This window comes from Ahaetulla prasina, chromosome 5 (assembly GCF_028640845.1).
Source record: "Ahaetulla prasina isolate Xishuangbanna chromosome 5, ASM2864084v1, whole genome shotgun sequence".
Classification (NCBI taxonomy): Eukaryota; Metazoa; Chordata; class Lepidosauria; order Squamata; family Colubridae; genus Ahaetulla; species Ahaetulla prasina.
The window spans coordinates 57,715,612-57,731,817 of record NC_080543.1 but is presented as its reverse complement, the minus strand read 5'-3'; the positions used below and the strand labels follow the sequence as shown (position 1 = coordinate 57,731,817).

At 37.3% G+C, this 16,206-nt stretch overlaps 1 protein-coding gene across 1 annotated transcript in view; it reads right to left on the bottom strand.

Annotated features, from left to right (window-relative positions):
• Nucleotides 1-166: 166 nt before the first annotated feature.
• MORC3 (MORC family CW-type zinc finger 3) overlaps nucleotides 167-16,206 on the bottom strand; it is a 40,188-nt gene continuing 24,148 nt past the window's right edge. Inside the window, exons 9-17 of the mRNA XM_058185656.1 lie at nucleotides 15,581-15,678; nucleotides 14,625-14,726; nucleotides 14,396-14,518; nucleotides 14,241-14,309; nucleotides 11,787-11,829; nucleotides 10,323-10,492; nucleotides 5,479-6,328; nucleotides 2,056-2,201; nucleotides 167-1,435 (exon numbers count right to left, since the gene is read on the bottom strand). Of these exons, the coding sequence (XP_058041639.1) occupies nucleotides 1,282-1,435; nucleotides 2,056-2,201; nucleotides 5,479-6,328; nucleotides 10,323-10,492; nucleotides 11,787-11,829; nucleotides 14,241-14,309; nucleotides 14,396-14,518; nucleotides 14,625-14,726; nucleotides 15,581-15,678 (1,755 nt within the window). The 3' untranslated portion in view covers nucleotides 167-1,281. The remainder of the gene's footprint in view (nucleotides 1,436-2,055; nucleotides 2,202-5,478; nucleotides 6,329-10,322; nucleotides 10,493-11,786; nucleotides 11,830-14,240; nucleotides 14,310-14,395; nucleotides 14,519-14,624; nucleotides 14,727-15,580; nucleotides 15,679-16,206) is intronic.

Here is a 16,206-nt window from a genome sequence, read left to right as displayed (position 1 = left end):
AATTCATTTATGAACTCAATCCTTTTTGTAAGCTTCTTCCTCAACACAAAATTTAAACCTGTTCTTTTTGGGCAGAATAGAATCCTAAATGCTTTTGCAACTGTTTCCCTCCCCTCTCCCCCAAATTTTTATTGAATTGCATAGAAGAAAGAAACACGGGTCAATATGTGTGTGTGATTTATTATTAGAAAAAAATGTATTTGTTCCTGTCAAGCAGAACATGAGAATGTTTTTCACCATTTAGTACAAAATATATACATTTCTCATTTATTTTATGTAAATAAAAAGTCATTTCCATGTATTTACTTTTCTTCAAAATGTAAATGTACAGTATAAATTTAAATAATGTTTTCCATACAGACAATTTATTTTACTCAGACTTTACAGTACATTCAATTATCAAACAATAATGTGAATAATGAACAACATATACTAATAGTTAAGAAAAAGAATGTGGAAAAAAAATAAATCCTTCAAACCTATTTTGATAAAACACTCATATTTATTCAACAAAACATAATCTGATAGTATAATAATCATTATGCAATACTCTTAATTAGTATTTATAATACATTATCAGGTATCAAAACTCAGAAATACTCATAGGCCACTATAAAATACTAATAATTTGGGGAAAATGCTACTTGACAAAATTGCCAGTGTTTTTTAAAAGAAAGTTTAAAAAGGTATATAACACCATTTATAGTATCTGTGGTTTATTTCTGAATGTGTTATAAAAATTAAATATATCTGTAAGAACTGCTGAAAATTCAAAAGGGGTAATCCAATGCACCTGTAGTGGCATTTGAAGCACTTGAAATTAGAATAAAATTAGACATGGTGTTAAGACTGTCTTTCTGTTAATAGTATCACACATGCACATTTTGATTTTCACCAGCTATGCTAAATAAAATATTAACCCAAGTTTTCTTTCCAATTTGGCAATGACAAGTGTCCTTCTTCTATGTCACCACAAACCCCAGAAAGCAACGCGTCTACAGTTCCTTCACAGATCTTACTTTCAGGAGCTGCTATCTGCCACAACTATTGTCATAACCACAAGAATAAAGAAAGAATAAAGAAAAAGTTCCTTCCATCCCTCCACAATGTCTTCATTGGAGACATTCATTCTTTTTGTGGCACTATTAACACTTTGAAAATCCAGCTGCAACATTTCAAGAATATATTTAACCCTTAAATGATTTGGATTTTTTTGCAGATTTGAAGCTTCACAATAGTGTACAAATTTGAGCAAAGCATGATGTGGCAGTGGAGAAATCATTAAGCACTGCTGATTTCATTCATATGTTCTACAACTTGTCCTAGAATTTCATCAACTACATCAACGTCGTAGTTCACTTGTTTCAGGTCAAGATCGGGCATTATTGTTGCCAGTAGCAGTCCCACATTAACTCGCAGTGATCGCAACTTCAGGCTACAGAAAGACAACATTGAGTACGGTAGTTAAAATGTTTTACATACAACTTTTACATACAATTGTACATATAACTTCAACACTTAATATATTTCCTGAGCATTTTATTTTTTCCTTTATTCTTTTAAGGTATTCTAAAATATATATTAAAGTACCGCACATTAAAGTGCATCTTGGCAATGTGGTTACTGAACAGAGAAGAGCTTTGAATAAATTTAGTTTTGAACTAAAATGAGTAAGAATTACTCTGCTCTTTAAAACAAAGTTTCAGCTATTCCAGAACTGTTGCTGGATATTCTGAATTTGAAAAGTTTTAACTCACAATATATTGCATAGTCCTAGCAGGCACGTGGATAGATTCAGCTAAGATTAAGGAGGTAAAATTTTAAATGAAAATCATAATGGGAGTCAGTGGTTCTCAATCTTTTTAAAATCTTCATGTTTAAATGTGAAGATTTAAATCATAACATTTATTCAAGCCTTCATGGACCTCATGATGACATCGAGGGCCCCTGTGGACTACAAGTATACATAGAATTTGGAACCACTGGAATAGATAGAAGTTTCAGGTATTAATGAAGATTTTAATAAGCTTTTCCATGGATATAAAAAATATCTACCTTTCCGGTTCTTCAAGATTACTCGCTACAGAATCATTTGTTCGTGCAACAATTTGTGGAACAGAAGCTTTTAACTGTTCAATTTCTGTTTTTAGCTCTTCACACCGAAAATGCAATTGGTTTTTTTCCATTTCAAGGAGTTCAATCTGAAAGAAATAGGTAAAACTTTCAATTCAAAATATTTACAACTGTGTATTTAAACTATGCATATTTCTGATTGTGCAAAATCTTCAAAAGGTTTGCAATGCTTAAGACTGCAGAGATGACGGCTAAGTTTTTTCATGGTAGCAGCTTCTGAAAGTTTGCATGCAAGATTTGCAAACAATTTTTACAATTCAGAAAAAGTATGTACCACACATTTATGCATTATGAAGTACCTTTTTTGAAGGCTTTGCAAAGTTAAATACATATAAGTTGGGGGAGCAAGTTTAATATATTCCTGTTGTTAAGTGTTATCACTAGATCACTGGCTTTAAATTTTTGAATACCATGCACAAAACACCCAGAAGCAGAATGGAATATGTTATTAGTGGGATGTCATGCAAAAACAAAATAAAACAAAAGCCCTACAATAAATGAATGTTCAATACATTTTATGCTACAGTCTTCTGATTATTTACATTAAAGACCAAATAAGTTCTATTGTATATAAATATAAAGGCCCAAACAAAGAATGAAAGCAAGTAACCAGACGGTCTCTGGATTTTTTAAAAATAAGTATTCTCAACAATTCTGTCTTTCATAGCCTGACTAAGGCTGAAGGGAATTGTAGTCATAAATATGTCAAAATACTGGACTATAGTACTATATACTGATATAGTATCATTCAATACAGTACTGCATATTGAACTTTTGTTTTTGTTTAAATACAATTCAGATGATATTTCAAAGGTTAAAGAAAGGTAGGTTGACAGATAGATACAATCTTTTTTTCGTTGGTTGCTTATCTTCCTAAATTCAGAAGTTGAACAAATGCGGACTGAAATATGGAATCAAATTTACTATTTTTTTAAAAAGAGGGAAGCCACAAGGAGCTGTTTGAATTTTGGCCAAAATATTAATCTTGCCATATCAGTCTATAGCACTAATTGTTTAATTTAATATTCAAAATATAAGCAACTGTAAGATTTAGTCCATTAATTAATGTTAAAAAACTATTTTAACAAATTCCAACGTTTTAAATAGGAACAAACCTATGCACACTTGAAATAAATCCAACTGAAGACATATAATTATTATGCTCACTACTGTGCCTCTTGGGATGTTATATTATTGTAAATGCATATTGCTATCTTGGGAAAGCAATTCTTATCTTTAGAGTATATGAACTGGAAAAATCAATTTTAGATATGAATTCAATACTTAATGCCTCTGTTGCTACTTGACTTTGGAAAACAGGACTGTACAGATTTTTGACAAATTGCTGGATCCTCAATGTGAAGTCTAGCTTTTGGGCTGTGAGCATTTAAAGTAATCTACGTGTTAGCAGCTAGTCAATCTTATCTAATGTCAAAAAGACTAAGCAGAACTGGACCTGCTATGAAATACTAGGGTTTTCAGGCTAAACAAGGAAGCTGAAAGAAGACACATATTGTTAATAAGAAAACACAGACATTGTCCATGAAGTCATTAGGAATCAAGACTGAATGAAAGCCTTCATTTTTATGTATTGTTGACTACTCAATTCTATTTACGAAATAAGAATTGCAAAACTGATGTCTTGTATTAGATTATTAAATGCCAATACCACAGTTATATCAAAATGGGCCCTGCTTTTTACTTACCTACCATGTTTCCCCTAAAACAAGACCCAGTCTTATTTTCTTTTGGACCCCAAAATAAGCACCTGAGCTTATTTTCGGGGAGGTTTTATTTTTTTAATCACAAGTCCTGGTCAGGCCAGGCACCCTGCGCTCCGTGTGCATAGGAGGCAGCAACTGCGCAGAGGTCAAGTGCAGCAGGAGGTAGAGGCAGGCACCCAAAGGGCATAGGCCGGCATGCCTTGGATCAAGTACAGGCGGCTGTGGAGACCATGGCTGGTGGCGTGAGAGAGCAAGAGAATGATGTGATCAAACCTCTGTGAGAAAGAGGGAGGGGAGGGAGGGAGGAAGAGAGAGAAAGGGAGAGAGGGAGGGAGAAAGAGGGAGAGAAGCCCTGGTATAACTCTCCAAGGTTGGATCAGATAGCTCTCTCACTCTCTCACACACGCATAGAGAGGTTGGATTGGGTCACTGGATCAGATCACTGCGATGGCAGTGGTGGTGCTTCAGTGCCTGGCCAGTGGGGCGCTTCTCACTCAGCCACTTTCCCCCCCCCCCTTTTTTTTGTTTACATTTATACCCTGCCCTTCTCCGAAGACTCAGGGCGGCTTACAATGTATAAGGCAATAGTCTCATTCTATTTGTATATATTTTTTTTACAAAGTCAACTTATTGCCCCCCCAACAATCTGGGTCCTCATTTTACCTACCTTATAAAGGGTGGAAGGCTGAGTCAACCTTGGGCCGGGCTCGAACCTGCAGTAATTGCAGGCTCTGTGTTCTAATAACAGGCTTCTCTACTGCCTGAGCTATCCCGGCCCTTTTTCTTCTCCCCGCTCCTCCTCCTCCTTCAGACAAAAGCTGTGCTTTTCATCTGTCCATTGCAGCGCAGCTCCTGGGATTTACTTTGACAGCGGTGGGGCTTGGGGGATGGTCAATTCGCATTCGTGGCACAGCACCGAGTTTTCTGTAGTGTAGTGGTTCATGGCACAGTGGAGAAAGCGGAGGACAATCCCCCCCACCAGACCAGACCAGCCTGGCAGGGATGGGGTGGAAAACCAAGTGATGCTGAAAGCAGCTGAAAGTGTGGTGTTCAAGCCCTTCAGCTGCTTTTGGCCAGGCTGTGGGACCCTCAGGTAAGCCGGTGCGGGATGCATGGGGAAGCTCCGCACACCCCACCTCTGCTTGATTTTTATGGCTGAGCCTCACCCCACCTTGTACAATCAGATGATGGGCAGGGCTTAAACTAGCCCTTATTTTTGGGGTACAGCTTATTTTAGGCACAGGCGTGAAAATTGGACTAGGACTTGTTTTGGGGGCAGGTCATATTTTCGGGGAAACACTATAGTTTTTTTTTCTATCAGATATGATAATTTGACAGAATCCACTTAAGTAGAAATAATTTATTTAGTCTGAAGCCCTACTAAATAATTATGTATTTACTACTAATAATGGAATGTTCAGAAAAAATAGGTGTGTTATACACAAGGCGTAGGACAAATCTAAACAAATGCATCTTGAGTAAATTAAGCTACAATGCATCAATCCTACCACAAGAGATATTTGAGGGAACAAAATTTAAAATGCAGTATTACAATAGCTGCAAAAACTGAGAAAAAATTAACTACAATCAACTTTATTACATATGCATTTGTAAAACTTACCTCATTTTTATATTGATCTCTTTCAATACTGCACTTCTCCAGCTGTCTGAAAACATCATCCAGCTGGACAGCCATCTCATCGACTTCAGTTTTACTTTCACTATTTTTACACTTGGTGCATTCAGATTTTAAATTCTGTAGTACAGTACATTGTTTTTTCAACCATTTAATCTCATTCAGTGCCTGCTCGTAGAGCATCAAAATCTCCTCTGGACTTTTTCCTTTAATTTTTTCTAGTTCGTCATCTGATAGAATGCTATTTGTTTCTGTTGACTGATGGCACATTTCCTTTTTCATGTGTTTATCATTCATTTCCACAATTTTTTGTTCTAATGTCTTTACTTCTTTGAACAACACTTTATACTGTTCTTCAGATTTTTCTTTTTCTTTTTTGGCTAATTGCAACTGAATATTTAATTCATTTATTTTGCTGTCCACATCCCCCAAAGCAGACTTGGAAATGCCAGCAGGCTCTGATATGGTCAATTCAGGCTCCAATCTGGACAGCTGATTCTTTTCAACACAGACCTCTTCCTCTTCTTTTTTTATTGCAAGCCACTCTACTTCTGTTTGTGTGGCTGCAGTTCCTTTTGTACATTCTATTTCTGAACAAGCATCTTTGCTTTTGGAATCGTCTCCATTATCACCAATATAATCCAAATTGGCACCACCTTCAACTTTTACTATTTTGATATCACATTCTTCCGTTGCAGGCTTTGGAGTACTGTTCTCCTCCAAAATGATGACATCATTGTCATCCTCATCTTTTTTGTTCTCAAATGCTTGGCTAGTCACCCGCGTGATCTTAATTTGTAGTGGTACATCAGAATTAGAATGTTTTCGTTTAAGCCTACAGAAATAGCAAGAGATGTCTATTATACCAACACTTTTAAAAGTAACATTGTATTCTTTTGTATTGCTTTAAATAGATAGTCCCTTTAAATAAAATAATACATTGAAAGGTGCTTGCAACTGGTGGGATTGCACACTTACAGAAAGGATAAGCAGCTGGATATTGATAGTTAATGCCTCTTTATGGATTGGAGAGGTGCAAGTTGCCTGGAAAGATATGTTGATTTGTGCACTGAAGAGGCATGGTCTCTAGACTCAGGTCAAGGAAAACAGATTGATTACTCATTCAGAAGCCTGCTAGCCCTAGAAATGCAGTAACTTTGCCTCTTTATAGGATTGTGCTCTCCCAAATGAATAGATCTGTGGATGAGCAGATGAAAGCTGTGGCAACTTGGATAATATCGCCTGAGCAGAGTCACTGATACTTGTCACTTGTCAAATTACTGTTGATTACTGTAATTTACTTTATATGACATGGCCTTGACAGTACCCAGAACGTTCAGTTGATGGAAAATATAACTGCTTGTGTACTACTTGTACAGGTAGTCCTCGAGTTAGGAATGTAATGGAGCCTGCCCATTCCATCTGTAACTCGGGAATTCGTGGGAATGAACCTTGTACATTGAACGACATCACTCCCTTTCACCCACACATTCACTAATTTAATGCATGGGTGAATGTGTGGCTTGTTAAGTGAACATAAAGTAACTCGGGGTGGGGAAGGCCATGGGGGGGGGGGCTAGTGAGGGAACAGGCCACCTACTTCATTCTCCCTCACCTGGGGTCCCCACAATTTCTCCCCCCCCCTCCATCCTGCCGCACCGGGTGACTTACCTTATGAAGATCTGTCACCTCTCCAGCCTGTTTCTTTGCCTGCCCCCTCATTTCTCATCAGCAAAGGGCTTGACGAGGCCTCTGGCAGCAAGAAAGCAGCCCAAGCGCGCAGCTGTGCAGTCTCGGGCTGCTTTCTCTTCAGCAAAGCACTTGAGGATTGCATCCCTGTAGGATTTGGCAGTCCTTTGCAGAAAGCCTTTGCTTGTAGAAATAGGGCTTTGGAGGGACGTGCCTCATCAGCTGCACTGGTGCCAACAAAGGCTTTTTGCAAAGGGCTGCTGAAGCCTACAGGAATGTAATCTCCCTGCAGGTTTCGCCAAGGAAATGGCAAATGGAGGAAAGGCCTGAAGGGCGGAAGCCTTCCCTCTGTTTGCAAACATCCAGGCCTCAATTCACAGAGAATATAGGCCTGAAGCGCAAAATTACACAAGATCTCGCACTACTGATAACACGTGATCTCATGGTACATTAGGCCTCTGTTCTCTACGAATGCAGGCAAAGAAACCGTGACAGACAGGAGATCTTTGCAAAGTAAGTCAGTCTCCATAGGCAAAGTGCCTGTGAAGACCCGGCCAGGGGTGGGGGGATGGTGAATGTTGCAGAGCCTCTGTGGTCGTTTGTAAAGATGAACAACTGCCATGGTGCTGCAATAATCATAATTTCAGGATTTATTCATAAATAAATTTATTTAGGGGGCGCTTATCATGTAACTTTGAACATTCACTAAGGGAACACTTGTAACCTGGAGATTACCTTACTGCATCGTCATGTTACACTGCTAATATGGAGCCTTATTGGTTGCTAATTTATTTAGCAGTTCAAGATGCTTATTGTTATCTATAAAACCAATTGGGCAGCTGGGTATCATTAGGACTATCTATCCCAGGACAAACTCGCTTACCCAATATGTGTGCCTTACTAGGTGGGAGAGGCCACAGAAGCAGATATTTTATTTGGTGGCTTCCCACTTTGGAACAATCTGCCCTTTTCTCTCATGGTCTTTGAAAGACAAACTCAGCAGAGAAAGAGAATAGAATATAATAGAATACAATTTTTATTGGCCAAGTGTGATTGGACACACAAGGAATTCGTCTTGGTGCATATGCTCTCAGTGTACATAAAAGAAAAGTTAACTTCATCAAGGTACAACATTTACAACACAAATGATGGTCATAGGGTACAATTTAACACTTAATGATACAACACAATGATAAGTATAGGGTACAAATAAACAATCAGGAACAATCAATATCAATATAAATCATAAGGATTACCAGCAACAAAGTTACAGTCATACAGCCATAAGTGGAAAGAGTTTGCTTAAAAATGGATTTGGCTTACATTAAAACAGTGACCTGATGCTTAAAGCCGAATTTTTTTGTTTTTTTTTAAAAAGCTAACACAATTTGTAGAACACAACAGGGAAACCTTAGGAACAACTATTAGAACTGGCATGCAGACCCCTAAAATTGCTGCAAATGCTGAATTAACAGAATCAAGACTAATAATTAAAAGGGAAATTAAAATGTTACTAGGTAAAAGGGTAATTACTAAGGGATTCTGTTTTTGCTTAAGTAAACTAGATCACTAAATAAAGTTTTTCCTGACGCCCTATTAGTAGGTAGAGCTTTGTATCCATCCTCACCTCGTCTGCAGTTACAATAAACTTGGCTCAAATCATACACTAATAAGGTAAGGGATTTTCCCTTTCCTCTTCCAGAAATGTGGAATCTTGGTAGGCTTTCAGAGATTACATTACTATTTTGACAGAGATAGGGAGCCATCAATGCTATATCAAATTATAATAGGAAATTCAGGTAATCCCCAGGTAAGAATTTTCATTTACGAATTTTCACAAGAACAAATTTATTCAGAAAGGGTACTTATGTTAAAAATTCAAAAGTGCAGTCAAAGAGGCCTCTGTAGCCATGTGACTTGGATTCAGTCACTGCTGCAGCGGCAGCCATTACCAACTCTGTGACTTGCCTGTATTGTTCGGGGTTATGACATACAATTTCCTGAAGCCGGCAGGAAATTTTGTCCCTGGTCACATGGCCAAACAAGATCAGGTGATTTTTGCAGCTGGTGGGGCAGCAACTTTGTTTGTTGCTGTGTGTGCTTGAGGACTAGTGCTAGAATTGCTTCTAAGTATTTGAAAATATTCTTTTTTGTTATTCTATAGTACTGTACTGTTTGTTTGTAAGTATTTGGAGAACTGCTCTGCTTTTTAAGTACTATACTTTGCAAACTATACTTTGTTTGCATCTGCCTTGAAACTGCTTGCAGAAATGCTAGCCAGCATCTAAACAAAGCATTCTATAATGTTGTGTTTCCTTGCTTTTATTTTGGAGATTAGTATATATTACTGTACTTCGTAGGTCTTAAATTTAAATTGCCTCCAGAAGTTGTGGGTGCCCCATCACTGGAAGCTTTTAAGAAGAGACTGGATAGGCATTTATTAGAAATACTCTCTTGTGAGAGCAGTGGGTTAGACTAGATGACCTCAAGGTCCCTTCCATCTGTTACTGTTGCAAGCTGAAAGTTCTGTAAATCCCTCCTCCATCTCCTTCAATACTTGGCTGGAGATGCTTAAGCTAATTAGTGACAAGTGGGTTTGTTTGTTTTTAAGCAACTGCAATCTGAGAGTTTTGTAAATTACCATCCCACCCCACCTGCAGCTCTCTGAAGAAGCTTGAGCTGATTAGCAGCCAATGGTTTTTAAAAAAAAAAAAAGCAACTGCAGTTGAAGAGTTCTGCAAGCCTCCTTGGAGGCAATTTAGTTCTTCAGCTTAAGGCTGCACCAGAATCAGCTGATGGGGGGGGAGGGGGGGGAAAGAGCCCGCTCAGTTCAGTTAACAATGGCAGCTATCAATTAATGAATCTGAGGAAATATTAAGTCAGATTTTTGTTCACTTAGCAAGCCATTTGATTCAATTAATGAATTTGATTTTAAAAATTCATAACATTGGGTCTGATTCATTTGACGACTTTAGTGACTTATGAACCTAATGGGCAGGCTCCAATAGGTTCGTACCTCGAGGACTACTGCAATTATAAATTGTGTCAAAATATATGTGAGATACATAGTTACATATTGTATAGAACCAGTAAATGATTGAAGTGGTATAGAAGTTGCATAACAAAATAAATGTACTGACCTTTTTTCAGAATCTGAACGTGGAGAAGATACCGATGAATCTGATACATTTAGAGGCCTGTTTAGAGGTGTATTTGAAGTTTCTACATGCAATCTTGAAATACTTTCATCCATTACTGGAGATGTGTTCGACAAGACAGATGTTGTTTGCAAATACATTTCATTATACATCTGTAGAAAATGCATCATTTCATAACAATTAGAATAACTTTTTCTCAAGGTATTTCCCTTTAAAGTGATGATATATAACTAGAACACTATGATACCAGGTTAATTAATTACTTTATTTTTTACCTCACAACTGTTTCAATTAGATGTCAAACAGAACATAAAATATTCAATGAATATATTTATATATATTGTGAGAAGAGAAATATACCCATTGGAAAGTTGCAGGTAGTAAGGCCTAGGAGTGGGCTTGCACGCCTCACTGAACTAAATTTTTAAACTAATGTAATTGCAAAATGTACCAGACATATTTCTAATGTGCTGATTTGTGTGCTACATTTTCTGCAGAGTACGTGGTTTTGAGATATATTTGGAATCAGAACATTGAAACTGAGAAATAGGGAACTGAAAGTAGACGATGGATAGAGGTTTAAGATGTACATGGGTGTTTGCGGATAGTGACGGTCAGTAAGAATGTAAGGAAGAACAAAAAAGTGAAACTATGGAATGCATGTCAGAAAAAAAAAAAGGTATAATTAATTTGGCTTGAGATGAGAATGGTGTCCTTTGCCTGATAGCAGTCCTTGTAGGACCTGCTATGTATCATTGGACCCCAATGCAACTGTTTAATAATGTAAGTTTTGTTATGAAATTCCATTGCTATGATGGCTGTTCATGTTCCAAATTACTCATGAATAAACCTCTGATCTTAAAGTAAGATTTATTGCTTGTGGTTTCCTCTTTGGTTTTTTATTGGGGTATTTTTATGACAATATAAATATAGATAGTCCATGATCTTTGACCAATTGTTTAGTGACCATTTGAAGTTATGACAGCACTGAAGATATGGTGGTTGTAATACTCTGAGGTAGTCCTCAGAGTTTAGGCTGTCCCATCATCTTCTGGTCACATGATCATGAACTGAGTACTTGGCAACCAGTTCTCATGACTGGTTGCTGTGTCCTGCAATCACATTGTTGCCATTTGCGACTTTCCTTGTGGCTTCCCCAGAAAATCAGTGGAGAAGCTTACAGGGAATGTCATAAGTTGCCGAGGACTTCAGTCCCTCTGTGCTTGCATCACATTGGCCAGTTGTGCACCCACGCAACTTCCCCACCCACTTCTCTAGCACCCTCTCTGCACCAAACCTCTCATGCATCCCCTCATGCCTTCCCTGATTCCAACCCGATTCTTCTTTCTGCAGGAAGAACTTGCCTTTTTGAATGCACATATTCATTGATGGTACTGTTTAAAATAAAAATAAACATACATACATTTTAAGTTTTCAATTACATACCTGTTGGCTAAACTCCAGTCTTTTCTTTAATTTCTCTCTGTCTCTGTTTGATACAAAAAATGTTATTATATACACTCAAATATACTGGCTAGGTGGCTCAGTGGCTAAGACGCTGAGCTTGTCGATCAGAAAGGTTGGCGGTTCGAATCCCTAGTATAGGTTTCCTGCATGAGTAGGGGATTGAACTAGATGACCTCCAAGGTCCCTTCCAACTCTGTTACTGTTACGATGCAGGAAACATGTGTTCTATTTTGAGAGGTTGATCTGCTTGACTTGGTTGCCCAGCACAAGTACAAACCATTATTTCTTAAAGGTAGGAACACTTACCCAAAGGACAGGCAATTTCCATCAAAAGTAGTGTTTTCTGACTTGTGCTGGTACAAACAATATTGCCTGGTCCACCTGTTGAGTTTATTTTGTTGCAAGTAAATGTCTCCATTCCAGATGGCTACTCTGGGGTGTGGTGTGGCAAGATCTTTCCTGATCATTGATAACTACCCCTTAGGTCCATTTTGTCAGGAAGTCCATCTCTTTTTTGAACTCATTAACACCTTAGGGACAGTGGTGGGTTTCTACCAGTTCGGCCTGGTTCAGGCAAGCCGGTAGTGGAAATAGTGAGCTGAGAGTGAACCGGTTCTCTAGCTTGGCCCTCCTGCCCGTCCCTGCATTATATATACCTTATATTCGGTCGTTTTTAGCCCAGCCGAAAGGCACAGCAGAGCGGATTGCCGCCTTTCAGCTGTTCCAAAATATACTGCACTTGAGTGGAGCGAAGTGCATGCATGAAGCGAACCGGTGGTAACACCAGTTGAAACCCACCACTGCTTAGGGACATCAGATGCATCAGTTGCATCCGCTCCTGGATTGGAAGGTTTTGCTGACAAGTCATTCATGGCCTCTTATCTGGATTACTGCAACATGCTCTATACAGTGTGCCCCTGAAGAGCATTTGGAAACTTTAAATAGCAAGGCTGCACAGGTAGTAAAGAATGTTGGATAATTCAAGTAAATAACACCACTGCTATGTGTGCTGCATTAGCTACTAGTGTGTAGCCAATGCACTAGTACTAATGTACTAGTAATTCAGGATACTGGTTATCAGCTTTAAAATTCTTAATGATTTGAGGCTGGGTTACCTAAGGAACTGTCTTCTCCCAGTAATTTCTATCCATTCAGCAGGTTGGACAACCCTGTATGGACTTCTTGCTAACACTACCAAAATGTTGATGTCTTATGGGATGGTTTATGGGAAGAAGAGTTGTCTTCAGATAGTCCTCAACTTACGACCACAACTGAGCCCAACATTTATGTTGTTAAGCGAGAAATTTGTTAAGTGAGTTTTGCCTTATTTTATGACTTTTCTTGCCACGTTTTTTAAAGGAATCATTGCAGTTGTTAAATTAGTAACACGGTTGTTAAGTGAACCTGGTTTCCCCATGGACTCTGTCAGAAGGTCGCAAAAGGTGATCAAATGACCCTGGGACACTTCAACTGTCATAAATGTGAATCAGTTGTCAAGCATCCAAACGTAAATCACATGACCATGGAGACGTTGCAACAGTCATAAGTGTGAAAAATGGTCATAAGTCACTTTGCTCAGTGCCCTTATAACTTCATACAGTCACTAAGGGAACCGTTATAAGTCGAGGACTACGTGTATTTGTAAGTTTATAGGAGCTGAAAAGCCACCAAACCTGTTTAGGTAGTATTATACTTATGATTAGTATCAAACTTGTTTATGAAGTATCACACTTATGATAAAAGTTTAGAAGTTACTTCTTTATTACAAGACGTATATTATTACAAGAAGTAACTTATGACCATTTATTTAATGAATGTTCAAAGTTAGGATGGCTCTGAAAAAGGTAACTTACAACCTGTTTTTGCCTTTACTACTGTTGATTATATGATCAGAATTTGGGTGTTTGGATGCTGGCATGTATTGACAACAGTTGCGTCATCTCAAGTCCAATTGCAGTCTTAAGTTGAGGACCATCTGCACTTTTTTTCCACTTTTTTCTTTTTGTTTCTTTGTATCTTTTACTTTCTCTTTTGAGTTTAGTTTGTATTAATTTTTAATCACTATAATTAAAATCTTCCAAAAAAAAGTATACATAATTATCACGATCCCTTTCACTGAAGCATAGTTAAACCCTACATAATTTGCCTGAATTCTACATCTATTGTAGAGGGGCAAATGAAATAAACCAATTTTAAACTGTGCAGAGTGAATATAATTTATACTGATATGTCTTTTCACATTCTAAGACAGGGGTCTCCAACCTTAGCAACTTTAAGACTTGTGGACTTCAACTCCCAGAATTCCTCAGACAGCTTTGCTGGGAGCTGAAGTCCACAAATCTTAAAGTTGCCAAGGTTGGAGACCCCTGTTCTAAGAAGTGCTTTTAAGATACGTGAAAGTACATTTCAAATTTCTTGTTGTTGAGTACTCACCTTTTTTTATGTGTTTTCTCATATGGTATTAAATCATCATCTTCAGGTTCTTCAGGCACATTGCAATTTCTAATTTTAAAAATTAGTAAGGTATTGTTAATTTTGATGCAGTTAACATTATACCTAAAAATGTGATTCATTTCTACCTATTTTACCTGAACTGAGGATCAGGGTTATATGAACAATACCATTTCTCTGGCAAGTGATCAATTCCATCTGGAAGCTTCCTCCATTTTAGGCAAATATCACACTGAACCCAGGTCTGATCAGGCCGTTTCCTGTAACAAATTAACAGCTATATAAAACCTAGAAAAGTACAACTATAATTTATAATTATTCAACCCAAGAAGTATTATGGAAAGATTTTTGTTCATAAAAACTTACTGTATATCTTCAACTAATATTTCCAGAGGATATTCTGTTTTCTTTGCTTGCATCTCATTCCAATAATCATTAAGCTTTTCACCAAGGGCATGTATTGTACGCCTAATAAACAAGAAACACTATTTTAAAATTCATAATATAAGTTAACAACAAATATAATTATCACAGAAATGAAACAGAGAATAAAAAAGCAATGATTTGGATTCAAATGTCCAATGAGTGAATATATTTGATGGCATATTCCTCCCCAGAGAAAAGAAGGCATTTTTTTCTTATTCCTTGGCCATCAGTGTTTTACCGTCAAGTTAATGGTAGTATTTTTTTTTTCTTGTGCCTTTCAGTCACTTTTGACTCCTGTGATTGCTTGGACACATCGAAGTAGTTTTCTGGGCAACATTTCTGAAAGTGGCTTGCCATTGTTTTATTTCTAGGGCTGAGAGAATGACTGGCCTGTTGGCTTCATGTCTAAGGCAAAGTTAGAACTCACAGTCTCCTGTGGCTTTAACCATGATACCAAATTGGCTTTTGAGAACTGGTTCAAAGTCTAAAGCTTTCCCCCCACCCCCTCGCTCCAAATAGCTTTTCTGAAACATCTACAATATGTGCACTCATTTATACAAGTATGCAAATATATCTGAATAAGATAAACATGCAGTATGCTGGTCTCCCTTTTAGTACTACCACACATACAAGCAAGGCACTAAATCATTTCAGAATGGAAGGGGGCTTTTATCTGGTTAAGTATCAAAAATCCTGATAAAGCAAGGCTTCCATTTGCATGACATCATCTACTTCTGTGGAAAGTTAAATAAATTGGTCTTTTACTCAACACAGAGAAGATAGGGCCCATCTGGCATGAAGTTCAATTTATCCAGCTTGGTATAATACCTAGTGTTATAAATAAGAGTGTTTAACATGCACTGAAGCTCTTTTATACTGATAAAATAAACATTTACCTATATTCATTGGTATAATCAAAGTCCTGTTTATTATGAGTTGGTTTCAGAAAGTTGCATTCAATGATACCAATTACACCTACACCCATATTGTTTGCCTGTGGAAGAAAAAAAAGAAAAATGCAAATATGTTTATATGTGTTAATATCTCAAAACCATTATAGTTGAACAATCATGCTCTTAAATAAGGTCTGTGCTACACAAATATTTGTATAACACAAATCTCCAAAATACACCTAAGAATTCTTTATTTAGTAAATTTAATAAAACTGTTCCAAATGTTTTTTAAAATAATTTCCAGTTTTTCACTTCGAAAGTTAAATAGTGCAGCAAGTTATGATTTAAATGGTAGAGAAACTAGGAGAAACTGTTAATATTCTCAGGCTTTTAAAAGTATTCAAAACAAGGATATTTATACTATGTGAATATTTTACATTGTGACAGCGAGCAATATTTATACTATGTGAATATTTTACATTGTGACAGCGAGCAAATAGGTTTAGCCAGAATGAGAAAAAATAGGCCTCTCAGCAAAATCCTGCATTTAGAACAGGGGAAAAAATGGACTGATGAAATTCCAAGACCAATGTTTTAAACAGAAGTGGGCGATTAATTTTCCCAAGGGG